Genomic DNA, 27,074 nt, shown 5'->3' on the forward strand with positions numbered 1-27,074 from the left:
AGGGCAAGTACTTTCTCGCACAGACACGGACAGGCGCAGCTGCTTCAACTTTTCCAACTGTTAGAGAAAACGAGTTTCAATTGACTTACTGCCTGAATCAAAGCACCACGGAGCCTTTCATTAGAGCAACTCCGTGTTAGTTTTTTTGCTTACTGTTAGTGAGGCATCGCTCACTTTGCCCCATAATAACAGCCGTCCCTGCTTCCCACTAAATAATTATGCTGTTAATCACATTTATCCTAAAGTTGAAGGGTATTATTACACTTAATATATTGTTCAGGTCATCAGTGCTGAGGGGACTCATTTTTTAATTCCTCGAATCCCTGTTATGTTACAAACAGGCCATATGCTGATTTTAGCGTGGTTAGTGGACATACGTTAACTTAAAAACATCAGCAGAAGTCACTGAATATAAACATTTATGTCCCCCTTAAATCACTTCAGGGTGTCTTGTCTTGCAATGCTGCTTACAAAATGAACCCAGAGAAAGGCAAATTAATGCCAGACCAGACAAAAATATTAACCCCAATGAATTCACACTTTTTTGAGGTGCATCTAAGGCATTTTAAGCTCAGAGCCACATTTAGATGTAATGCTTCTATAAGTGAGATCCCATGGAGATATTAAAAAATGTGATGATTGAATTCTTCATTTAATATCAGTCACTGGTAAGTACTCTGGTGTGCATTGCATTAAAGACAATCCCTGTTTCGCTTTTCTGTGTCTTGATTGAGATGGGCCAATTGCATGAAGTAAGCATTGATCTCTCTCTCTCCCCCAACAAGTGAGGGTCCAGGCCAGACTTCCTGTACAGGTACCCTCTAAATTAGAGCTGCAGCAAGCCTAGACTGATTTCAGCCTTGTTTGGTCTCTGTGAGGTTCACCTTGACCCATGTGGCACAGTGGGTCAAGGACCCACCACAGGACATGTTCCTCCTCAATAGGGAGGTGCAAACAAACAGCAGAAAAGATGATGGATGGTGAAACATACTTCAGTGCAACCTACAAAATTGTTTGTTTCCAAGGCATTCTTTATACAAAAGTAATCATTATTCCTTCCAAACACTTTATAACTATGTTTCGTTAAAGTTCTTAATTTGAGTAGTTTATCATTTTCAAATAGCTATGAAAGTAATCGTAACCAAGAAGCAAGACATTTTTACTTTTCATAAAATGGAGTAATAAGATTAATATCTACAAATGTTCCGCAAGATTATAATTATGTGTTTCCTGTAGCCTTTGTGATGTACTAATGTACATATTTTATGTCTTATCTCATTTTGCAGTGTAAAACGTATGCCTGCGTGTTGGACAGTCACCTCATGGGTCTCACAATTGATTTTAGCATGGGATTTGTTTGTTTCGATGCTGCAACAAAGGTATTTCTCAGAATAATATTAAAAGGCTTTATCAGTGGCTTGATATAAACTATGAAAGTACAATGTTTAATGACATTTTCGGATCAAAGAAATATGTTTCTAAAAGTGTGCATTAATTGTCATTTGTTTCATTTACATGATAACAATCATCTCAGAGCCCTTGCAATGGAAAACATAAAATACATATTAATAAGATGATGCAGATTTATACATTAACAGTTGATAGAAAGTTAGAGAATACAAATTGAAAATGTATGTGTCAGAGAATAAAAGAAAATACGAATTAAATAACTAAGTTACAAGTTTTATATTTTGTTTCTACCAAAATGTAACCAACTGTAAGCAACATTTGTTACTAATGTGCAATTTAACAATCCCACTGTGTCAACATTGGAAGGATGAAAAGCTAAGCCAAAATTCTGAGCAATCACATAGGTAACGACACAACAGTGACACATTGTGAGAAACTGGATTATTTGTTGGGGTGGATGGCAGTCCACTAGAACTAATAAGGGCACTATTCTTGTTATGTCCAGTAAAGATTCAAAATTTAAACCTGAGCTCAACACCTGGTAGCTGTGGCACAGAGCAGACAGGTTTGACTTAAGAAAATATTAAACCTGTTCAGGAGTTATTCAGATCCTGGGTGACAGTTGGAAGGTTAGGCAAACAGGCTTCTAGAGGCTTTAGGCCGCATAAAGGTACATTTTTAAAAGAAACTTTGGTCAAATATTTGTTGCAAATTCGACCTTAAAAATTAATTAGATTTGTAATATTTTTTTTCTTTTTAAATACAAGAATTAACTTTCTATCTGCTTGCTAGGGATATGTCACCTTATTAACTTTATTAATATCCCAGTGCTGTCCAAGGAAACAGCAAACCCTACCACTGTGAAAATAGCTTTTATAGCATTGTCATGGTATGGACATGTTTAACACTAAACTTTTACATGTCCTGCTTCTTATATCATGCAACTTGCTTTATGGACATATGTGCCCTACTTGGGGCGACAATAAAATTGAAAAGAAAGTGCAGACCGATCAAAAGGCGTTATTGTGAATGTTTAAACTTGCAGAGCCAAATTACTGGTGGCATGCATTCAGTCTTCTTTTGCATTGTCACTTCAGTGGGGGCACAATATGTGCTGCAGCCCCCTAGTGACATTTAACTTACAGGCTCTGGGTACATTTTGTACCATACACAAAGAACATGTAGATTAGTTAAATGTGCCAATTAGTTATATCCCAATTCAACATATTTTTAGCGGTCAGAGTACATTGACTTCACACTGGACAGCAATGCCCTAGTGTGCAGACTCCCAAGACCAGCAACATAATCTTGTAAAAAGCATATGTGACCATGCAAAAGGGCCATTTTCCTACATACATATTTTTGTTTTGCATTTTCCAGATCATGGTTGTGTCACAAAAATATACTGCAGAAAAGGAAACCTTTGTGAAGAAAAATTAGGGAAGAGAAAGTATGATTGTAGGAAAGTCCTCCTTTATGCCCTGTTCACCCCCAAACTTTTTGGATAAGTACTGGTGGTTACTGACTCTTGGCTGTGCCCTAGGTACTGCTTACCAGTCCAGGGGCCAGTGCTCTGTGTAAAGTGGATATGCAAATTAGGCTAATTATAATTGGCAAAATTATATGGTAAGGCATGTAGGTTTAGGGACCCCAGCATAGGTAGTGCCCCCGTAGGTGCACTGCTGAGGTGCCCGTGTAAAAGGCAGGCCTATCTTGTTGGCTGCTTTTTTATTAACGTTACATGCAAATTCAACTTTGGAATTCAAAGTAGTTCCAAAGTCTTAAACTAACTTATTTTTACATATAAGTCACCCCTAAGGTGTGCCCTATATGCCCCTAGGGCTGGGTGCTATGTAACTATAAGCAGGGATCTTATAAAAATAGATTTATAAGCCCTGGTGAAGTAAAACAGGCAAATTCATTTTCCCTCATTGCAGTGAATGGCCTTCATAGGCTAGAATGGGGAGGCTTTATTTTAATTTTAAAAGTCCCCTTAAGTAGCAGATACAACAAGTTTGATATCAAATTAATTGTTATAATAAATCCCACATCTTCCAGTTGTTGGATTTAATATAACTTGTTTAGGTAAGGAGTTTTAAACTTTACCTGAAAAGTTGCCAACTTCAGCCCTGCAGTGTGTGTTTGCTGCTTTGCTCTGATTGGCCTGCCTCTGGCAGCCTTGCCAGGCTGCCTGGATGAGGTGTGAAGTGGCCTGGCTCAGCACAAAGGGATGTGCCTGGGGGAGATCTTCCCTCAGCAGATGGGGAAGCAGGAAGGGCTGCCAAACTGGTCTTCAAAGGCAGGGAAGGACATTTGGAGCAACCCAACAACATCCTCACATCCTGCAAACCCAGACAATTAGGTGCCCCCTTGATTAGATTAGGAGAGGGGTATGTTTAGGATTTTTAACCACACCAGTGGGTGGGCTCACCAAATGTAACCTCCAAAAATCACTTCAAGCCATGATGGAGTTTTGAGGAATGATGCTCCCTGGGATTGATTTTTGCCAAACTTTCCAGGAAGTGTTCAACACACGGTGAAGGATCCTGCCCCTGATTGGAGAACCAACCAGGACCCCCCTATTTTTCACCCAGGAGCAAGGATAAAACTGGCAGACCTGCACCCACACCGCAGATCCCTATCAGATTCCAACAAGGAAGAACTACAGAAGAAGAAGGACTGCCCTGCTGGACCCCTGACCTGCACCTGGGCACTGCACTCTGGAGGACCACACCAGCTGCACACTTGGGCTTCACCACAAGAAGGACTTTGCCTGGCTTCAACTGGTTCAAGGAGGGACTCCCTGTTTGCTACAGGTGAAAACTTGCTAACCAGAGTCTGCTGCACCAACTCCTGAAGAACCCAACCAGCTGACCACTGCCCAGTGGCCAAAAAGGAGTTTGTGCCAGGTGCATACTGGAGTTGTAGTCCGCACCCTCAAGGAGCATCTCAGAGCTTCTGAAACCTTGGGGTGAGCTGTGGACCTCAAAAGACCCTTAAAGGAACATCTGGAAGAAGATCCAGAAGTTTGGAGAACTTTTGGAAAAAAGCTCCATAAAGGGACCGACCTGTCGCAGCAACTCTGCCCTGCTTGCCTTAACCGTGATCCGGCCTGACTTGCAGGTTCGTCCCGGTGAAGAAAATCTCAGAAAAAGTGACTAAGTCCGAACGTAGGAAGTTGACCAGGATCTCCCAGGCAGTGTATCTGAAGAGGGCTCCAAGGATGTCAGATCAAGATTCAGGTTTGCCCCAGTCGAAGGATTTTCACCTAAAAAAAACAACCAAGTTCGAAGGTAAAAATCACCACGAGATCTCCCGCAACGCATATCCAAGGAAGAGTTCCAGGAGGTCGGATTGGACTGGCCACTTGGTCCAGCTGAATTTTTTTTCCAGAAAAACAACTCAGTCCTAAGTTAAACTTTTGACAAGGCCTCCCGCATGCAGTAGCTGAGCCGGGCTCCATCGCAGTCAACCTTAAGCTTTGACTTTGCCCCGGTCGAGGTGCGACCAGATGACCAGATTGGCGATTTTTGTTTCTATGTGCTGGAAAGCATTAATTCTTTCAAAATTAATATCTCTGGTTCCCCTTATCCAAGTTTATTCATTTTGATGTCATTTTAAGGCTAAAAATATTTTCTATTTGTATAAATTGATTTTGGATGTTTAAACTGTTTCCTGTGTTTTATTTAATTACTGTTTTGTGATATTTGAATGCTTTACATTTTGTCTCCTAAGTTAAGCCTTACCGCTCGTTGCCAAGCTACCAAGGGTTGAGCTAGGTTTAATTTACTGAGACCTAACTGGACCTAAGTGTAGGTTAGTGGCCTATTGCTAAGTGTAGGAACTTACCTGCCCTTGCCAATAACCCATTTTCCAATATTTTTGGCAGCAGCAATGGGATCCTGTACTTGTGTTCAGTATCACGTTACAGTTTTAAGTAAAGCAAATTAAAAATGCTTTAAATTGGACACCCAAAAGACAAGTACCCAGTCCTGGGTGGTCTTTGTAGACATCTCAGTTAAAGCACTATAGGGCTGGATACACGGCAACAAGGTAAGTACCTTTGAGGGGCTTTACAATTTGATTATGACGGAGCACCTTCTAACCAATTGTGCCCAAGAGAAGCTCCACCAGTACCTAGTTGACTCTAAGTTGACCAACCCCACAGAGCTGGGGGAGGCAGCAGATGACTGGTTAAGAACTAGGGTTCACCAGAGTCCCCTAGGGGGTGATCAGAAAAAGGGAGAACATGGTTCTTCTCAGGGGAAGAACCAAGGGAAAGATGATAAAAAGCCCAAAGAGTCCTCCCAAGAGTCCCCAACAACTTCTCAGGGTAGGGGAGCCCCGAGCCATTCCACTTCTAAGGGGAAAGGGTATCAGGGGAAGCATTATGATCCTGTTAAGGCAGGAAAGTTTCAGGAGCTTGCTAAGGCCGGCAAGTGCTTTGAGTGTCATCAACCTGGACACAAAACGGGAGAGGCTATCTGCTCCAAGAAGCCCCCACTGGTGGGCAATCCCAGAGGATTGCTAGTGTAGGGATGGTGTGGAAGTTGGCCCAGGGCTGGGATCAAGGTACACTGAGGTCACCTTAACATCCGTGGGTGGGTTGGACATTGCAACTATGGCCACCTTACCTCCCGGCATGGAGAGGTATAGGCAGATGCCTAAAGTCAATGGGACTGAGGTGGAAGCTCTGAGAGATACAGGAGCCAGTGTGACAATGGTCACAGAGAAGCTGGTTTCTCCAGAGCAGGACTTACCTGGTGTCTTCCACCAAGTAACTTATGCAGATAGCAGAACCAAGCTCCATCCCATGGCCATGGTGAGTCTGGAATGGGGAGGTGTGACTGGCCCTAAGAAGGTAGCTGTAGCTCCTGCCCTCCCAGTAGATTGTCTGCTGGGAAATGATCTTGAAGCATCTGAATGGTCAGAGGGAGAGAGTAGGGTCCATCCACAGATGCTGGACCTCCCTGAATGGGTGTGTGCTGTGACCAGGACACAGGCAGCACAACAGGGAAGTGCTGGACACTTGGACCCTGGAACAATGAGCCAAGCCTCCAAGAAGAAGAGAAGGGGCACTGGTTCTGGCTTGCCAGCCCCCACAAGTACAGAGGGTCCGGAGGAATCTACGGCCCATATTTATACTTTTTGACGCACAACTGCGCCAACGCAGTTGTGCGTCAAAAATGTTACCGCCGGCTAACGCCATTCCAAAGCGCCATGCGGGCGCCTTATTTATTGAATGACGTTAGCCGGCGCTGAGGACTGGTGTGCGTAAAAAAAAATGACTCACACCAGGCAGCGCCGGCGTAGGGGAAAATGGAGGTTGGGCGTCATAAAATGGGGCAAGTCAGGTCTGAGGCAAAATTCAGGCCTCAACCCGATTTGCGCCATTTTTTTGGACGCCCAACCCCCATTGAAATGACTCCTGTCTTAGCAAAGACAGGAGTCATGCCCCCTTGCCCAATGGCCATGCCCAGGGGACTTACGTCCCCTGGGCATGGTCATTGGGCATAGTGGCATGTAGGGGGGCCCAAATCAGGCCCCCCTATGCCACAAAAAAAAATACGAAAAAAAATACTTACCCCAACTTACCTTTACTTCCCTGGGATGGGTCCCTGCATCCTTGGGTGTCCTCCTGGGGTGTGCAAGGGTGGCAGGGGGTGTCCCTGGGGGCATGGGAGGGCACCTCTGGGCTCCTTCCGAGCCCACAGGTCCCTTAACGCCTGCCCTGACCCAGGCGTTAAAAAACAGCGCTCATCAGGCTGGGCGCCGTTTTTTAAGGCCTGCCCCCTCCTGTGCGTCAAAATGACATCACAGTATAAATATGGGGCACAGGCCTTAAAGTCATTTTTTGGAAGGGAACGCCTACCTTGCATATAATTAACGCAAGGCTGGTTCCACCTTCCAAAAAATGACGCACATGGTGGAACTTTGACGCCCGCGGGGTCGGACGTCAAAGTATAAAAATGGGGCAGGGTTTGCGCCGATTGTGCGTCAAAAATTTTGACGCACATTCGGCGCAAACAGAGTATAAATATGCCCCTAAATCTGAGGGGGAGGATCTGACCTCTGAGAGAGGGCCACCTCCCCTCCAAGCTCTGCCTGACTTGGCAGAACTGCAAGGAGCAGGTGGGCTCACCAGAGAAGAGTTGTGCCAGAGACAAAGAGAGTGTCCCACTCTTGGGGGCCTAAGGCAGACTGCTGCCTCGCAAGAACAAGGGAATACCAGTGGAACCCACAATATTTACTGGGAGGATGGAGTTCTCTACACCAAGGCATGGGACCCCAATCCAGGGGCAACCAGGAGAGTGGTGGTCCCCCAGAAGTATAGAGAATTCCTCCTCACTTTAAGGCATGATATTCCCTTAACTGGACATTTGGGACGAATCAAAACCTGAAACAGGCTGGTCAACCATTTTTTATTGGCCCCAAATGTCAGAAAAAGTCAGGGGGTTTTGCAGCTCCTGTGTTACATGCCAGGCCAGTGGCAAGGCAGGAGGCAATCCAAAGGCTCCCTTGATACCACTGCCAGTGGTTGGGACTCCCTTTGAGAGGGTAGGGATTGACATTGTTGGTCCCCTAGACCTACTAACTGCCTCAGGCAACAGGTACATTTTGGTGGTTGTGGACCATGCCACTAGGTACCCTGAGGCAATACCCCTCCGGACAGTCACTGCTCCCACAGTGGCTAGAACCCTACTTGGTGTGTTCACCAGAGTGGGATTCCAAAAGGAGGTGGTCTCAGATAGAGTCACAAATTGTATGTCTGCCTATCTGAAAGCCATGTGGGATGAGTGTGGTGTTACTTATAAGTTCACCACCCCCTATCATCCACTGTCCAATGGTCTGGTGGAAAGATTTAATAAGACCCTGAAGGGTATATCATGGGTTTGTCTGACAAACTCAGGAGGAGATGAGATGTTCTCCTCCTATGCCTTTCTGTGCGACAGAAAGGGGTTGGGTTCGGCCCCTTTGAATTGCTGTTTGGGCACCTGTAAGAGGCCCATTGTGCTTGGTGAGAGAATCTTGGGAGAAGCCTCTCAAAGAATCCAAGGAGAATGTGTTGGATTATGTGCTGGGCCTTCGGGCACGCATGGCTGAGAACATGAAGAAGGCAAGCAGTAACCTGGAGGCCAGCCAGGAGCTCATGAAGCTCTGGCATGACCAGAAAGCTACCATGCCTGAGTATCACCCAGGTCAGCTGGTGTGGGTTTTGGAGCATATGGTTCCTAGGGCACTTCAGGCCAAATGGACTGGGCCCTATCCAACTGTGGAGAAAAAAGGGGAAATCACCTACTTAGTGGATCATAGCACCCCCAGGAATCCTCATAGGATCCTGCATGTCAACAGATTGAAACCCCACCAGGACAGGGCAGAAGGGAAAGAGGAGGGGAGTGAACCTCTGCTAGACCACCTGTCCTCAAATGAATAAGAAGGGTCAGTGGAGGGAGTGGTACTCTCTCCCAAGTTGACAGACCAGCAACAAAAAGACTGCAGAAATGTTTTGGAGCAGTTTGCTAGTCTTTTTTCCCTGACCCCTGAGCTCACCAATTGGTGTGTCCATGATGTTGACACTGGTGCGACCAGATGACCAGATTGGCCCTTTTTGTTTCTATGCGCTACAAAGCATTAATTCTTAAAAAATTCATATCTGCGGTTCCCCTTGTCCAATTGTATTCGTTTTGCTGTCATTTTAAGGATAAGAATATTTCCTATTATTATCAATTGACTTTGTATTTTTAAACTGTTTCCTGTGTTTTATTTAATTACTGTTTTGTGATATTTAATTGCTTTATGCTTTGTCTCCTAAGTTAAGCCTTGTCTCTCGTTGCCAAGCTACCAAGGGTTGAGCTAGGTTTAATTTACTGAGACCCAACTGGACCTAAGTGGAGGTTAGTGGCCTATTGCTAAGTGTAGGTACTTACTTGTCCTTGCCTATAACCCATTTACAACAATGGTAATATAAAAAACATGAATAATAATGAGACCATGAAGATTACTGGAACCATGGCAATTAGTTTGACATTGAAAATCAATAAAATGAGTTAAAGCAAGATCAATAGTTAAAGTATGGGCATTTGAGGTCAAATTAAAGAGTGCACAAGTAGCAGAGTTTTAAATATAGTGAAGAGATAATAACCACATAAGTGAGCAAATAAGCGGTGCATACTAACAGCTTGCTTAAAGATCAGAAGCTAATGCTGTGTAATCAAAATTTCGTATTGTTAAATATTATAATAAAACAATTTCACTGATGAATAAAACAATCTTGAAAAGCATTTGTTGGAGGCAATTCAATATGTGACTAAAAAGAGCATCACTATAAAATGCACATGAAGAAACTGGATAATAGGATGTTACAAGAATTAAACTTATGTCAACACAACTAGCAACAAACACATTGATAAAGTTGAAGGATTGAAAGTGGTTGGTCCATCTTTATCGTAGAGGGGGTATCTCATTCTGGCATGTATAATTGCGAATTGCAAATGTACTCTGTCCCCTTCTCCTTTCCTTGGGAGTCTGCACACTGGGACACTACTGCCCAGTGAATGTACTCTGACTACTTAAAATATGTTGAATTTGTATATAACTAATTGGTATTGATTATGTTAAACAGAAAATTACCACAGCACACCACTAAGCAATATAATCAAAGTAAGCAGGATATGTATCCCTGGTAGAACATGAAATGGAATGTAGAATGCATAAATGTCCCTAGTCCATTGAAGAAAGTGTCTTTATTTGAAGGTGCAGTCCGCCCCAAAACAGATAGTGAGTTCTCCGAAATACAGCCAAAACAGATAGTGAGTTCTTCAAATACAGCCAACACGTGTTTCGTCACTCAAGTGACTTCAATCAAGGCTGCAAAACACTGATATGGACAAACATTGTATATAACAAACCCCATCATTAGAAGAAAGTATAGTTTATGCCAAAGGGTGCGAAAGAGAGGGGAGAGAAAGTGCAAATAGTCTAAAGCCCAAGTGAACAAGGAGAAAGAAAGGTTAGGCATGGCGTGGTAAAAGGTTAGAAAAAGACCCACTTAATATAATTTAGAGGGAAAGTCCACGATAGTCCTAAAAAGCAAAAGAAAATAACCGTGGTTCTACTAGATTACTGAAGAGCGTGCGGGTGTGCTTCAAGGTTGGCAGGCTGCATCCGTGTACCGACTAGAGCATGCTAGAGATGTAAAAGGATGGCCCCCTAAACATTAATGATAAATGTACCTAGACCGTCCGGTCAGTTAGGAAAAGTCGAGCAACCCACGATAGGGCAAGTGAGTGATAATCTGTGAAGAGAAAAACATACGCTGAAAAGCTGCTCATAATTTAAAAGAGGCAACAGTTAGCCACTGTGAATATATAAGGAAGCAGAAAAATAAAAATATGGTTTAAAAATATCTCATGGTATTGCAAATACCTTCAGAATGCTGTAGCTAGTATTTGCTCTTGTATTAATGGTGCAAAGAATCTCCAAAGGTGATCATGGAGAAAATGGATGGCCCTGATAAGCCGAAAGTCAAAAAGTCTGTATGGGGAAAAAGAGAAATTAAAATTAAAAAAAGGAATTTTAGGCATGAGAAAAGACTTAATGAGTCATAAAATGGGAGAACAATAATGAAAAAAAGGGGATAGCCTAATAAGTACACTAAAGCAATCTAATGTATTGTGATTGTGTTGGGCAGTCAAGGAGATATTGTGGTAGCAATGATCGCACAGCCAGCGATGCGGAGTGTTGGCATCATCATCAAGGCTGCCGTTGATGGGGATGTGAGGATCTTGCACTGCAGAAAAATGCTGCAGTGTATGTTCTGAAGGTGATGCAGTGGTTTCAAGGTGCGAGGTATAGCAGCAGTGCAATCCTGGTAGCACCATTTCCTACCCGCCCAATAGAAGTGATGTGTCAGTTTTCTCCACTTACAAGCAGTGCTGCTTTGCTTCTGCTCTGCAGTAGAGGATGTGTTGGTTCTGCTGGAGCAAGCACCTTAGACCCACTTCTAAGTGTCCAGGACTTGGGTGGGACCACTTGGCAGGATAGAATCATTGATGGCAGAGCCAAGGTTCAGGAGCAGAATGGTTGTAAGCCTGTTATGGCCCTGAGACTTCAGATCAGGAGGCCAGCCAAATAGCTCTTGGAGTCACTCTGGGATCTGGGTGGGAGAGGTCGAGGTCCAGTCCTTCTCACTCCCAGGCAAGATGGCAGCAGGCAGATGGCAGTACAGTAAAGCAGGAGTCCGGCAAAGAGCAGGAAAGCAAAGTGGCAGGCCTTCAGCAGCACAGCAATCCTTCTTCCTGGTAGAGTATCCACAGGTCTGTAAGTGCACAGAAGTGATGGTGTCAGTGGTCCAATACTTATATCCAGTTGAGCCTTTGAAGTGTTGGAGACTTCAAAGAAATGCCTTCCTTTAAAGTGCACAGACTTCCTACCCTTTCTGCCCTGGCAGCTGACGCACTACAGGGAGTTTTGCAGCCTTTTGTATGAGGACAGGACACAGCCTACGCACCTGTGCGGCTGTGCCCAGTTCCCCCCTCTTATCCTGCCCAGGATGGCCCATCAAGGCCCATCAGGTCACTCGTAAGCTCCAATTGTGTGTGGCTGTCTAAGAGGAATACACAAAACTCAGCTGTCACCCCACCTCGTGCAAGTCATAAGAGACTATCAGTAGGCACCAAAGGGGTTATTACAACTTTGGAGGAGGTGTTAATCCGTCCCAAAAGTGACGGTAAAGTGACAGATATATCACCAGGCGTATTACGAGTTCCATAGGATATAATGGACTCGTAATACGGCTGGTGGTATATCCGTCACTTTACCGTCACTTTTGGGACGGATTAACACCTCCTCCAAAGTTGTAATAACCCCCCAAATGTCTAGAGTAAGAAAATGCCAACTTTCTAAAAGTGTAATTTTCAGAACTGCACTTTAAAAACTGACTTCACCATAAGTTAGGAATCTAAATTGCAATTCTAAGGATATCAAATATGAAAGGTGTATCTCATTACATGGATAAGATATAATAAGGTGGTAACCTATGAGGCATATAGGCCTTACAGTGGTGAAAAATGAATTCAAGAGTTTTTCACCCCCAGGACATGTAAAACCTAACAGTACATGTCCCACTTCTTACCTAGGGCTTACCTTAGGAGTGACTTGTATATATTATAAAGGAAAGTTTGGGCCTGGCAAAAGGTTTAATTTTCCAGGTCGAGATAGCAATTCAAAACTACACACACTGGCTCTTTAAAGTCACTCCTGAGACATGTTGAAGAAGCTATTCAAGTGGGTAACATAATCAGTGCTGCAGGCCCGCTATTGACATTTAATTTACAGGCCCTAGGCTAATTGAGTGCACATTATTAGGGACTTAAAAGTAAGTTAAATATGCCAATTGAGTATATGCCAAAGTTACCACATTTTAGGGAAAGAGCACAAACACTTTAGCAATAGTTAGCAGTGGTAAAGTGTGCAGAATCCTAAGGCCAGCAAAAAAAAGTCAGCAAACACAGAAGATCTTAAGGCAAAAAGTCTGGGGGAAAACTATCAAAGGATGCCAGTTCTTACAGCGCTCTTAAGCTCTCTCCCATTCATGCAATGTAGCAATGCAAAATATGCCTTGCTTCTCTGCTTTGCATCAGTTCTTAGTTAATTTGCCCCTAAATCTCTTCACCTAAGGTATATTCCTCAGAATAGTAGAGCCTTACACAGAAAGGAACTGAAGGCACATGGGACCTCAGAGGTGAAGATGTTTTTTGATACTTGGTAATAGGAATTGAATCAGCCTTGGGGAGTATTGAGGGAGAGAGCAGACAGGTATGTGTCAGGTTTTTTACATTTTGGATTTATGTTGTGAAAGTGTCTCTTGGAGAACTGTTGCTGTAAACCTTATATCTATAAGAAAAACTGAATAACACTGCAGAAACTATTAGGAGAGTAAAGTGTGAGACATGTAGTTTGACCTGCTTATGATTTGTAATGAATAACAGACATTAAGAGCATTTTAAAAACACCTTCATGACCACTTTTAGCAAAGAGTTAATAAATAAAGGAAATAAAAGAATACAACCTTTCTGCTGCTGAAATAATCCCTATCTAACTGATAAAGTACTGTGGAGCGAATTATGTCTCCAGATTAATGTGAATCTCCGGGGCTTCTCCAGTGATTAAGAATAATAGCATTTTGCTGCCCTCCAAAGACAAAGAGGTCCACGTTTTCTCTATTGGACACTGCTTGCCCTACGGGATTTCCCTCTAGAGGTGAAGAGTGCCTAAAAGGCCCTGACACAATGAAATCAGTATTGGCATGGAAGTACACAGGTGTGTGCAATTATTCAGTCTTCCCATGTTAGATTTCTCGTTTCTCTTTTGAGAGTGAACGTGGCCTGTAAACAGGGTTGTGAGAATTCCACAACCAGTTGTACCTGGGTATTTGCTGTGGGCCTGAACCTGAGTTGTGAGGAGTCACTCTGCAAGTGAACAAGTGTCAAGTGTGTTTTATTTGATAACTTTGACATATTGACCAGTTACCCTAAAATTTGAACATTTAAAGCCTTAATTTGAACGTGAAATTATTTACCAGATAGTTTATTTTATTTACATGTTCTGACAATGAATAGCAAGGCTGCATGACAAGTGTGGAAAAGAGGAATCCACCTTTGTAGAGTTCTGCTGAGACATATCTATCTGTCTTTTTTTCGGGAATTTTTCTGGAATTAAAAATTATGGTCATAGCAAACCACATGATATTTCCAGCCTATGCACCATTACAGAGTGTCTTTGAAGGGTCAGTTCATTTAATAGGATAAGACTGTTTTGGCTTTAAGGAAGCTCCGTGTCAGGCGTGCACTAACCTAGGCCCATATTTATACTTGGTTTGTGCTGAATTAGCATCATTTTTTACGCTAATTCAGCGCAAACCTAACTCCATATTTATACTTTGGCGCTAGACATGTCTAGCGCCAAAGTAATGGAGTTTATGTTGTTTTCTGGAGGGGAAATGAGATGCAAGATAGGCGTTCCCATCCAGAAAAGGATGATATGGCCTTTGCGTCATATTTATCCCCCCATGCTAAAATCCAGCACGGGGGAGTAGGGACCCTAAACAATGGCGCTAAGCTTGCTTAGCACCATAATTTAATGCCTGGGTCTGGGCAGGCATAAGGGGACCTGTAGGCAGATTTCCATGGTCAGAGACCATTGAAATTGCCCACTGGTGCCCTTCCCTGTCCCCAGGGACACCCCCGCCCACCCCTACCCACACCAGGAGGTCACCTAATCCAATGTAAGTCCAGGTGAGTATTTTTATTTTTTTGCCAAACATCGCTTGTGAGCCCTGACTTGGGGCCCCCTGCACGGTGCTGGCCCCAATGGCCATGCCCAGGGGACAATCGTCCCCTGGGCATGGCCATTGGGGTGGTGGGCATGGCTCCTGTCTTTACTAAGATAGGAGACATGTCCATGGTGCTTGTGTGCCAGAAAATGGCGCTACACTGCCTAGAGGCAATTTTTTGGCCTCTAAACAGTGTAGCGCCATAATTTGCCACACAAGCCCCGGTTTCCCCTACGCCTCCCCGGCCCTGTTAGTGTCCTTTACAAGGACGCCAACAGGGCCTTAGTGCCGTCTAGCACCATTCCATAAATATGGCGCCTGGCCAATGTCATGGAATGGCGCTAGCCGGTGCTATACTTTTTGATGCAAACCTGCGCTAACGCAGGTGTGCATCAAAAAGTATACATCTGCCCCCTAGTATACAAGATCAAACGGAAGCAATGTTCTTTTCAGTATTTCACCTTCCCTGTGATGACCACAAACACCAAAACATGAATTCATTAGTAAGAGCAGGGAAAAGGGAATCGCATAAGCAGGAAAACAGTGACTAAAGACTCAACACTGCCTCATCACTTCTGGGATCAAGGAGGTCTGTAGTGGATCACAATATAAAGACACGCCTTTATTTACTTGTTGTTAAAACAATTATATCTTGTAATTATGAAGTGAAGATTCTTAGCAATCTCTCTGAATACCCAACTCTCTATGCAACTGGAATTTCCAGGAAGAAACATGAATATCTTGCTACATATATGTAAATATCTCTCTTCATTTAAAAAAACTTCATCAAGCTATGTCACTATACGATCTTTTGTGGAAAATGAGAATTGTTTCTACTTCATTTCTATAGAACTAGAAAAGAAGCAACTTCTGTTGGGTGCACTTTAGTTTACAGGAGTGGCGGATGTTCATTTTGAGAGTATGTGGAATGCAGGTGCACCTGCATTGGCTATCCCAGGTGGCTGGGTGGGACCTGTCTTAAGAGAAGGGACCCTGTGCATCAGTCTTGGATAGTGCTAGCCACTACCATCTGAGAGGTTTGCTCTGAGCTGTCACATGAGCAGCTGACAAGGACTGCACCCAGAAGACTTCTGGTGGGTGCACTTTAGGTGTACCAGTGGGGCAGATGTCAGTGTCAAGGGTGTGCGGAAGGCAGGTGCATCCCCAAAAGTCACCCCATATGGGGCCTATCTTACATGAAAGGACCCTGTGCATCTCTTGGATAGTGCAGGTCTTGGATAGTGGTAGCCATTACTGCCTGGAAGGGTTACTTTTAGCTGTCAATTGGGCAGTTGATGAAGATTGTACCCAACAGACTCCAGCATTGTGCACTTTAGGTGTACCAGTGGGGCAGATGTCAGTGTCAAGGGTGTGCGGAAGGCAGGTGCATCCCCAAAAGTCATCCCATATGGGGCCTATCTTACATGAAAGGACCCTGTGCATCTCTTGGATAGTGCAGGTCTTGGATAGTGGTAGCCATTACTGCCTGGAAGGGTTACTTTTAGCTGTCAATTGGGCAGTTGATGAAGATTGTACCCAACAGACTCCAGCATTGTGCGCTTCAGGTGTACCAGTCTTAGGCTGCATCCCAAGACCCTCTGGAAATCTTGGTTTGCCAGGCAAGGACTTAGTAGGTGGGGCTTCCCGTCACCTGGGTGAGGAGAGTGGAGGTATTGTGGGCCTCAAGGTGACCTGTTGAACCTTTCACTGAGGGATCTTTAGGGTTTCTGGTTGGTCTTCATGTTGGAAAAGTGACCTGAATGAGACATGTCCTGCACATGCCCAGCTGTGATTCCTGTTTACTCAGTGGTGCTTTAGAGAGTCCACGGGTGAGGAGTTCTTGTGTGGGAACTACCTGGGGGTGACTCTTGTCAGTGAGCAGTCTGTGATTGGACAGATGTCTTCTTAAGGGACACAGTCATCCTGAGAGGGTGTGATAGCAGTGTAGATCACAGAGTAACTATTGTAGGAGAGGCTCAGTGGTCCTGGAAGGGGCATATATCTGCATTGTTGGGATGTAGTGACCCGGTTGAGTGAGGGTACTGGGTTGTGTATTCTCCAGACAGAGGGACAGCTAGTGATCCATGGGACAGGTTTCAGACCTGTGTGTTGTTCTGGTGTCTGTGCTGATTCACTGAAGCCTAGTCAGTAACAGTGTGGTGGATGCAGCGTTGCATGACTCAGAGCAAGGGTCCCCTGGGTCATGCAAGATCCACGTAGGTTGTTAGGGTGCTGGAAGCATCTGATCTGGAACCAGAAGTGTTCTGAGTGCAGTCTGGGTTCCCTTTAGGGAGAGGTGGCCACATGGTTGAGTTAGGTGGGTGGTGTTAGCATGCAAAGCAAGAGAAAGGTCTCAGTAGTAAAACACAAATGGTAAATGGTGTGTCTGGTATAAACTTATTGCCACTTGTTACCACTGATTAGGTAAGAGTGCCCAGGAGCAAAGGCTATTTCTTTCATAGGTTCAGCTTGTGATGGCGCCATGTATTGCAATTGGGTTCTGACCATTTAGCATACCTAGATTGTTTGCTTGTTGATCACCCAGTTTTGGACGTTTTACTGTGGCTGAGTCTCACTACTTGTGTCTCACCCATGGTAATCACATGGTAAATAAATGGACTGTGTGTGTTTACCACTGGTGTCCACCTTTAAAGATAGTACCGTTACGATAAAGTTGGGGTTTTGGGCACTTGAATACATATGTACACACATGGGCACATGTGTGAGGGCTGAGCGTAGGAAAAACCATTATGCACAGCCTGGTAACTGGGCACAGGTAGCCTGGTGCAGAGGGGACTCTGCGGGGTTAGAAATTGAGCCGAGCTAGGCCTTATAATATTAGTGTGTGGAAAATCTGCATCTTTTAATTAGCTGTCACAGACTTTGAATAGCCCAAAGGAGGTGTGACCAGTGACTTTTGGATGGCACCATCTTGAACTGTCCCAGCATGCGGTCAGAGGACTGCTTTGGTACTAGAATCTTCCACCCCATTTAAAGACTCCTTTTTTATAATAGATTTGGACACTGGAACTGGATGGTGGCTGCAGCCATAACCAACTGAAAAGAGAAGCCCCCTGATGCCCTAAAGGACTAAGATCTCTGCCCATAGTTGATCTTAGGACCAGTGGGTTTTCCTCCCTTAGACCCCCCAGAGGACCAGTTGGGGGAAGACCTGTACTTATGTACCCCAGAAGGAGGAGTGGAGCACCAGAGACTAAAAAAGGAGAAAAGATGGTACAGGGAGCCGGTGGAACCAACTCCATGCAAAGTACATTGCTTTCTAGGCCAAGTGGCCTGCTGAAACTGCTCCTTGTAGCTAGAGCTCACCACCAGGAGAAGAATGTGCCCAAGATCATCCACATCAGCCCAATTGGTCCCGAGTTATGTCCTTGGAAAGGATTTGACCCCTGGGAGAGATGTAACCCATGGTAAACAACTGAGCACATGGGATTGAGCCACTGTTTTTAAAACTTACCTTGGAGTGTGCCAGTGCCCAGGGATTGGTGCAGTAAACAGGATTATTCTTCTTGAGGGGGAGAGGGCATGCATATTGCCCCCTGGAGCCCCAACTCCCTGGGGGCTGATGCACTACTGACAGGCCCCCAGCCAAGAATAAGGTGCAGATGTGGCCTGGGAGATGCCTAAATGGGCCCAGGACCTCATCTCTGGGCACCGACACCTAAAATACCAATGATGGAGACTTCACCTCCACATTCTGTGCTTCTCTTTAGGTGAGCGGGGCAGCCACCAGAAAAGCACCACCATGCCTGCACAATGTGGCGAGAGAGGACACAACTTCCTGCTCCCCTAGCGATAAAAAGAAGTGCTGGCTGGGTGGGGAGCCAGCTGTGCCAGCCAGGAGTGGGTTAGCCAGTCTGCCCCTAATGCAGAAAGCACCCCAGAAAGCATCCCAGTGTCTGGTGCACATGAACTGCTGGGTTTAGAAAAAAAAGAAAGAAAATCACCAAAAGTAAAAGGGATGCAGTTGTCTGCGATAGAGCCACCCATAAACCTTTCACTGCTTCCCAGCTTGGAGTGCCCCAAAATGCCTCAGGAGAGGGTTATATGTATATTTGTTTTTGCTTTGAGGTTTTCTGAAATGGCCAGGAGTACCACCAATCAACTTAACCCCTTCGCTGCCAGGCCTTTTCCCCCTCCTGTGCCAAGCCTTTTTTTGGCTATTTGGGGCAGTTTGCGCTTAGGCCCTCATAACTTTTTGTTCACATAAGCTACCCACGCCAAATTTGCGTTCTTTTTTTACAACATCCTAGGGATTCTAGAGGTACCCAGACTTTGTGGGTTCCCCAGAAGGAGGCCAAGAAATTAGCCAAAATACAGTGAAAATTTAGTTTTTTTCAAAAAAATTGGAAAAAGGGGCTGCAGAAGAAGGCTTGTGGTTTTTCCCCTGAAAATGGCATCAACAAAGGGTTTGCAGTGCTAAAATCACCAGCTTCCGGGCTTTCAGGAACAGGCAGACTTGAATCAGAAAACCCAATTTTTCAACACAATTCTGCCATTTTACTGGGAAATACCCAATTTTAACGATTTGTTGTGCTTTTAGCCTCCTTCCAGTCAGTGACAGAAATGGGCGTGAAACCAATGCTGGATCCCAGAAACCAAAACATTTCTGAAAAGCAGACAAAATTCTGAATTCAGCAAGGGGTAATTTGTGTAGATCCTACAAGGATTTCCTGCAGAAAATAACAACTGAAAAAAAAAATGTTGAAATTGAGGTGAAAAAATCTGCAATTTTTCTCTACGTTTTACTCTGTAACTTTTTCCTGCAATGTCAGATTTTTTAAAGCAATATAGCGTTACGTCTGCTGGACTCTTCTGGTTGCGGGGATATATAGGGCTTGTAGGTTCATGAAGAACTCTAGGTACCCAGAGCCAATAAATGACCTGCACCCTGCCTTGGGTTTTCACTCTATACCTGGTATACAGCAATTAATTGGCTGAAATATAAAGAGTAAAAAATAGCTATCAAGAAAACCTTTGTATTTCCAAAATGGGCACAAGATAAGGTGTTGAGGAGCAGTGATTATTTGCACATCTCTGAATTCCGGGGTGCCCATACTAGCATGTGAATTACAGGGCATTTCTCAAATAGACGTCTTTTTTCCACACTCTATTATATTTGGAAGTAAAAAATGTAGAGAAGGCAAGAGGCAATAACACTTGTTTTGCTATTCTATGTTCCCCCAAGTCACCCGATAAAAATGATACCTCACTTGTGTGGGTAGGCCTAGCGCCCGCGACAGGAAATGCCCCAAAACACAACGTGGACACATCCCATTTTTTGACAGAAAACAGAGGTGTTTTTTTTGCAAAGTGCCTACCTGTAGATTTTGGCCTCTAGCTCAGCCGGCACCTATGGAAAATTACCAAACCTGTGCATTTTTTAAAACTAGAGACCTAGGGGAATCCAAGATGGGGTGACTTATGGGGCTCTGACCAGGTTCTGTTACCCAGAATCCTTTGCAAACCTCAAAATTTGGCTAAAAAAACACATTTTCCTCACATTTCGGTGACAGAAAGGCCCGTATTTATACTTTTTTTAGCGCCGCATTTGCGCCGCTTTTTGACGCTAAACGGCGCAAACCTACAAAATACAATGGCATTTTGCAAGTTTGCGCCGTTTTTGCGTCAAAAAACGACGCAAATGCGGCGCAAAAAAAGTATAAATACGGGCCAAAGTTCTGGAATCTGAGAGGAGCCACAAATGTCCTTCCACCCAGCGTTCCCCCAAGTCTCCCGACAAAAATGGTACCTCACTTGTGAGGGTGGGCCTAGCGCCCACGAAAGGAAATGGCCCAAAACACAACGTGGACACATCACATTTTTTCACAGAAAACAGGTGTTTTTTGCAAAGTGCCTACCTGTGGATTTTAGCCTATAGCTCAGCCGGCCCCAGGGGAGGCAGAAATGGCCTAAAATAAATTTGCCCCCCCGGGGAGCAAACTTGCCTACGGGTCGCTCCCCTTGCGTGACAGCGCAAAAAAAAAGATCCCCAGTGCCTAGTGGCTTCTGCCCCCCTTGGGGGCAGATTCACCTAAAATCGGCCGATTTGCCCCCAAGGGGGGCAGAAATGGTCTAAATACAATTTGCCCCTCCAGGGGAGGGACCCTTGCCTAAGGGGTCGCTCCCCATCTCTAAAAAAACAAACAAACAAACAAAAAACCACACAAAAAATAAGCCCTGCGTCTAGAGGTTTCTGCCCCCCCGGGGGCAGATCGCCTAATAACAATAGGCCGATCTGCCCCCAGGGGGGGCAGAAATGGCCTAAAATAAATTTGCTCCCCCCCCCCCCAGGGAGCGACCCTTGCCTACGGGGTCGCTCCCCTTGCTTGACGGCGCAAAAATAAAGATCCCTGGTGCCTAGTGGTTTGGGGGCAGATTGACCTAAAATCGGCCGATCTGCCCCCAAAGCAGGCAGAAATGGCCTAAATACAATTTGCCCCTTCAGGGGAGCGACCCTTGCCTAAGGGGTCGCTCCCCATCTGTAAAACAACAACAACAAAAATCCCCGGTGCCTAGTGGTTTCTGCCACCCTTGGGGGCAGATCGGCCTAATTAAAATAGGCTGATCTGCCCCCCTGGGGGGCAGAAATGGCCTAAATATAATTTGCCCCCTATGGGAGCGACCCTTGCCTAAGGGGTCGCTCCCCACACCTAAAACAAAAAAATTAACAAAAACAAAAGAAAAAAAAATGTATTCCTGGTGCCTAGAGGTTTCGGGCAGATCGGCCTAATAATAGGCCGATCTTCCCCCGGGGGGGGCAGAAAAGGCATTAAAAAAAATGCCCCTCTGGGAGCGACCCTTGCCCAAGGGGTCGCTCCCTTATGTCAGTTACAAAAATAAAAAAGACATCCCTGGTGTCTAGTGGGCGTTTTGACAGCAAGATTGCAAGCTCTCGGCCTCCCCCACGTGATCGGAAGAGAAATGCATTTCTCTTCCGATCGAGCTGGAAGCTGAGCTTCCAGCGCGATGGGGGAGGCCCTGTGACAAACAGCGCGCAATCGCGCGCTGACGTCACGGGGGTGTGGGGGGTCAGGGGTGGAAGGGGGAACCCTGACTTGGGGAGGTGGGGGGGACTTCTACCCCACAGAGGGAGCGCTAGCGCTCCCTCTGGGTTGTGTTCCCAGGACGTAATGATTATGTCCTCGGCACATCAGCACTGTGCCGCAGGACGTAACCATTATGTCTGCGGCACAAAAGGGGTTAAGGTGTGTTGAGGATGGCTGAAGAAGTTACAGAAGCCCCAAGAAGCCATTTTGAAAACTGGCTTTATGTGTGCATGGTGACAAATTTAAGCATGCTCAAGGCTGAAATATTTGTTTTTCAGCTGGCAGTATATCATGCTGTAGTAGAAAGTCCTATGCTGCATTTTATGTGGCCTGAAGGTGTGTAAATAAAACACAGATACCTGTTAATTTTTGTGATGCTCTAGTAACCATTTATGCTGATGATGAATGTTGAAATGCTTCATTGGAAATAATTATTGTATTTACTCATAACTGATACTGAACACAGTAAAAGGATGGCGTTTTTCACAATTGAATTATTCAGTCTTTAATTATGGTGACCTTTGACAAAGCCAGTAGGCTTGCCACATATGTTGTTGTGTAGTGACATCTTGACAAGGCCAATAGGCCTAGTTTACTCAAACTGATATCCCCCCTCATATTGTAATGTGTTATCTGGTATAGGTGTGTGGATACTGTGGTTGTGAGGGTCATGAACCTTTAGGGGTCAAATGTAATTGTAAAATGTCACTTAAGGTATTTTTATCTGCCTTATGTATATATTTGTAAGTTAATGTGAGTGTTAAATAGTGCAGGTGTAAGAAAACATATTTTTCCTTTTCTAAAGAAAAAAGATGGGACAATCACTTATTGAATGTCATTATTGCTTGCCAGTGAATAACAATTTCTAGCACACACCAACTCCCCTGAGTAGGCCTTGGACTACTCTGATTTGATACCCTTAGAGATTCAAGCACTACAGTGGGGTGCTAGTTTTCTAGCAAGGTAAATTGTGACCCTACTACTTGCTCAGGTCTTACTTCCTCCACAGCTAATAACTCTATGTATAGTTAGGTTGACGTTTTACCCACACAAAACCATAGAAATTCAGCAATTCATGTACACTTGTAGTTGTATTTATGCTAGCAAACTATAACTCATGGCCTGAGGTTACTTAACAGCACAAGTAATAGTTTATTCAGATACATATAACCATCTGTGGTTTTGTGTGGTCCAAGTAATATTTTGATTTTTCAGAGAAGTTCTGTTTTTTTTAAACATAAAAAATAATATATAGTTACCATATGTTAAGACAACCACCGCCATGTACGGCTTCCCTCATGGGCATCTGGGGTTGGCCTCAGGACCTGTCCTGTCGCTAAACCCACCACATGCAACCAACCACTCACTGTGCGTGGCCTTTGGACAATCACAGACGGAGTATGGTCTGTGAGTGGATACGTTTTTTTTCCATTGGGTTTCGGATCCAAAGATCCTTCGCAGATTTACACTGGGGGTCCCGCTGTGTGCAGGGGTGGATCTGCGGGTCGGCCAAAAAAGAAAAATGTAGCAAGTTTTTGACCATGAGGGGTGTTCTATGGGGTCAGATTACATTTAACTCCTTTTGTGTATTTTTATTTATGTTTTCTCCTTGGGGCCTGGCCAAGGAACAAAATGGCATCCACATTTTTCCTTGCCGGTTGCAACTAGCAAATCAGGGATTTGTCCCTAGATATCTATATTTTTTCCTTTAATACCTCTGAAGCGACTAAACAGATTTGCACAAAATAACAAAAAGAGATCTTTCTGGACCAAGATCTACCTTTCTGCCAAATTTGGTTTAAGTTTGTTCAGCAGTTTGGGCTGTAGTTGTGTCTAAAAAACGTTAATTCCTCATAGACATTGCAAGGGCAAAAGTTGTCTGAGACCCCCCCCTTTTCACTGCCCCAGCTTGATGGATCAACCTGAACCTTTCCATGCAGAAGTAGGCAAAGAAGGCCACTTCCTGGACCTGATAAGACTCAGAAGTGCTGTCTTGCTGCCTGAAGAAGAAACTGTGGATCTGCTTTCTTTGATCCCAAGACCCCAGAAGAGACTCCACGTCTCAGGTGGTTGACCTCTTGTTTGGCCTACATGGCTTCAAGAGGCCTTTACTAATTTTGCTGACCGGACCCAATTGCACTCAACATGGTCCCTTCCGTTAGCTACTGTGGGAAGAAGTTCTGACCCCCCCCCAAGTGCTGTCCATCAAGGCCCTGGACCCAGGGCAGGAGTCAGAATATACTCCCTGCTCCCTTTACATTTTACCAGATTCAGTACAGTGTGACGCAGAACAATACAAGGCCTCACAGCACAGCACCCACCAGCTATTGATAAGCAGCTTTATCACAGCACCCCACAGCTCTCGATCAGTGGCTTCACCAGATCAGAATAGCGCAAACCAACACAGGGTCTCTCATTATAGAACCTCACAGGTTCACCAGATCTGATGCACTGTAACACAGAGCCACACATTGCAGCACTACGCAGCTCCTGGTCAGGGGCTCAACAAATCCGACATAGCACGACACAGAGATTAGCATTGCAGCAATGCACAGCTCCACACCAAGGACAAAGGTTTCAATTCACAGTGGGTCACATCTGAACCCCTACCCGACTGGAGTTAATTCTAGGTTTAACTGAACTCTTGACTTTGCACTGGTCCGGTGTGACCTGATACCCAAAGTTGGTGTGTCACACCTTTCATCTTAAACTTTAAAAACTCAAAAATCCAATCAGTGGAGTGCTTTGATGCAGTGTGGTTGTGCTTGGCTACTAGGCCCCAAAAGTGTGGTTGTGTGCCCCACTTAAGCTTCATGCATCACAATGCTTTGTCATCCTGTATGTGCCTTCATTGTTCACTCACAATGTCTTGACCAAGCACAAACAATGCTGTTCATTACGACTTCGGCGGTCTTTTTCCTAGACCGTCAAAGCGTCTACCGCCAACAGACCAACAGTGCTGGTAGTCCGAAGACCACCATATTTTGACTTAGGTAGGATTTCTGCCAGTTTACGGGTGGAAATATGGCCTGGCTGATGGAGGAAGAGAGGCGGTTCTACCATCAGCACCACCACGCCAACAAGACTCCACCCCCCATATTACAATCAGTAATACAAAAGTGGTGGAGACCTGTCGGAGGTGTGGTGCTGGTGGTGGAAAACACGAGGACCCATCCCCTCCCGGACGACCACCTCGCTGGAAAAGGTAAGTTGATTGTCCAAAAGAGGGGGAGTGTTGGGTGCATGGGGGGTGTCTGGGTGTGTGTGTATGTGTGTGTAAGGGGGGGTCTGGGTGCGTGTATGTGTATGAATGGGGTGTCTGGGTGCATGAATGAATGTGGTGTCTGGGTGTGCAGAAATGTGGAGAGGGAGTGCGTGTGCATGAATGCGGAGAGGGGTAGTGCATGAATAGATGCGGTGGGGGGAGTGTGTGAATGGATGCGGTAGGGGTGGGGGTGTGCATGATTGCGTAGGGGGGTGCATCTGTAGGAGTGCAAGTGTGTGTGTGTGTATGGTTGTGTGCGGCTGGGTGGGGAAGGTGCGTGCATGTGCAAGTCTGGATAGGGTGGTGACATCTGAAATTAGCAGCCACCTGGCTCCATTTGTTCATGTGGAAACAGACCAGAGGAACAGTGAGATTGAAATCACTCAATGGGCGAAAGGGTTGGAGTTGTCAGGGTGCTTCTACACACTTCCTGGGTTATAAATTACAAGTATAAATTGCAATGGTGCCTGTCAGAAAATATACACTGGACCATAGTTTCGAAGAATGAATTCCACCAACAACTTGATGCAATGTAGTTCACAAACTGAAATTATCACATACTTAGGTAAACCAATTGATTTGTGTTCATTTACATAGTGTTATTTTCCATCCGGGCATTTCCATTAAAATGTCAAGGCATTTGGACACCTAAGCTGAACTTAAGTGCACAAACAGTGCTTTCACTTTGAATGACTGCATTTTGCCCTTGCATATGTACACATGCAGCTAAAAAAGTTCCCCAAGAATGGAATTTGTTTGACATTTGCAGTCCTCACACCTCCCTTTGAAATACATGTATGTTACCCCTAGAGTAGGCCATACCAAGCCCAGAGGGCAGGGTGCAGCGTATTTTAAAAATTTGACATTTACTTTAAAATTGTACATGTCCTGGTAAGGAAACAAATCCTAAGTGTATTTTTCACTACTGTGAGTCCTACCTCTTTCATAGGATCAACAACTTGATGCAATGTAGTTCACGAACTGAAATTATCACATACTTAGGTAAACCAATTGATTTGTGTTCATTTACATAGTGTGATTTTCCATCCGGGCATTTCCATTAAAATGTCAAGGCATTTGGACACCTAAGCTGAACTTAAGTGCACAAACAGCATTGTGAATTGTGTCCATAGGTTTTTTGATGACCTGGATTGCTATTTGAGAGCACTCGTCCACTTACATGGTATTAATTTACAAGTGCATCCGTGATTTCAGTGCTTTCTTTATATGTGGCCCAAAGAGAGCTTTAACTGTCTTGCCAGCCTCATGTTTTCCCAAAATTATCTTACGCCAATACGTACATACATAATGTCTTCCAATCACCATTCTTTCACCATTGGTCTGTTGATATATCATTGAAATTATAGTATCACCATAGCAGAAGGCATAGATCAGTAGACTAGCGCTCTCAAGCCATTACATGCTTTCACTTTGAATGACTGCATTTTGCCCTTGCATATGAACACATATAGCTAAAAAAGTTCCCCAAGAATGGAATTTGTTTGACATTTGCAGTCCTCACACCTCCCTTTGAAATACATGTATGTTACCCCTAGAGTAGGCCATACCAAGCCCAGAGGGCAGGGTACAGCGTATTTTAAAAATTTGACATTTACTTTAAAATTTTACATGTCCTGGTAAGGAAACAAATCCTAAGTGTATTTTTCACTATTGTGAGTCCTACCTCTTTCATAGGATTACATTAGGTTCTCTTATTACTTGTAGTAAGTGTTCACTTTCAATTGGGAGCAGAGAGGAACACTGAGTCTAGTGTCAATGGAAATGTACTTAAAATTTAACTTTACCATTAGGAAGGGTTTTAAAGTCAAAATTCTGAAAATGCCATTTTTAGAAAGTTCAAATTGGTTACCAGCAATAAATATTGGGCACTTAGAACCAACTCTTCAGTACACCTGTGGAACTGTGGAAGACTCAGAAGGACTGCTGTCCTGCTCTGCAAGGACTGCTACTCTTCTGCCCTGCTGCCTGTGTGAGAAGG

The 27,074-nt window shown here is 44.6% G+C and overlaps 1 protein-coding gene across 2 annotated transcripts in view; it reads left to right on the forward strand.

The window, feature by feature from the left end:
* Positions 1 to 27,074, forward strand: part of SNTG1 (syntrophin gamma 1) — a 3,232,656-nt gene that overhangs the window by 2,786,106 nt on the left and 419,476 nt on the right. For both annotated transcript variants that reach the window (XM_069218895.1, XM_069218893.1), the window contains one exon: positions 1,287 to 1,379. In XM_069218895.1, coding sequence (XP_069074996.1) covers positions 1,287 to 1,379 — 93 coding nt within the window. The remainder of the gene's footprint in view (positions 1 to 1,286; positions 1,380 to 27,074) is intronic.

The sequence above is a fragment of the Pleurodeles waltl genome, chromosome 2_2 (assembly GCF_031143425.1).
Source record: "Pleurodeles waltl isolate 20211129_DDA chromosome 2_2, aPleWal1.hap1.20221129, whole genome shotgun sequence".
NCBI lineage: Eukaryota > Metazoa > Chordata > Amphibia > Caudata > Salamandridae > Pleurodeles > Pleurodeles waltl.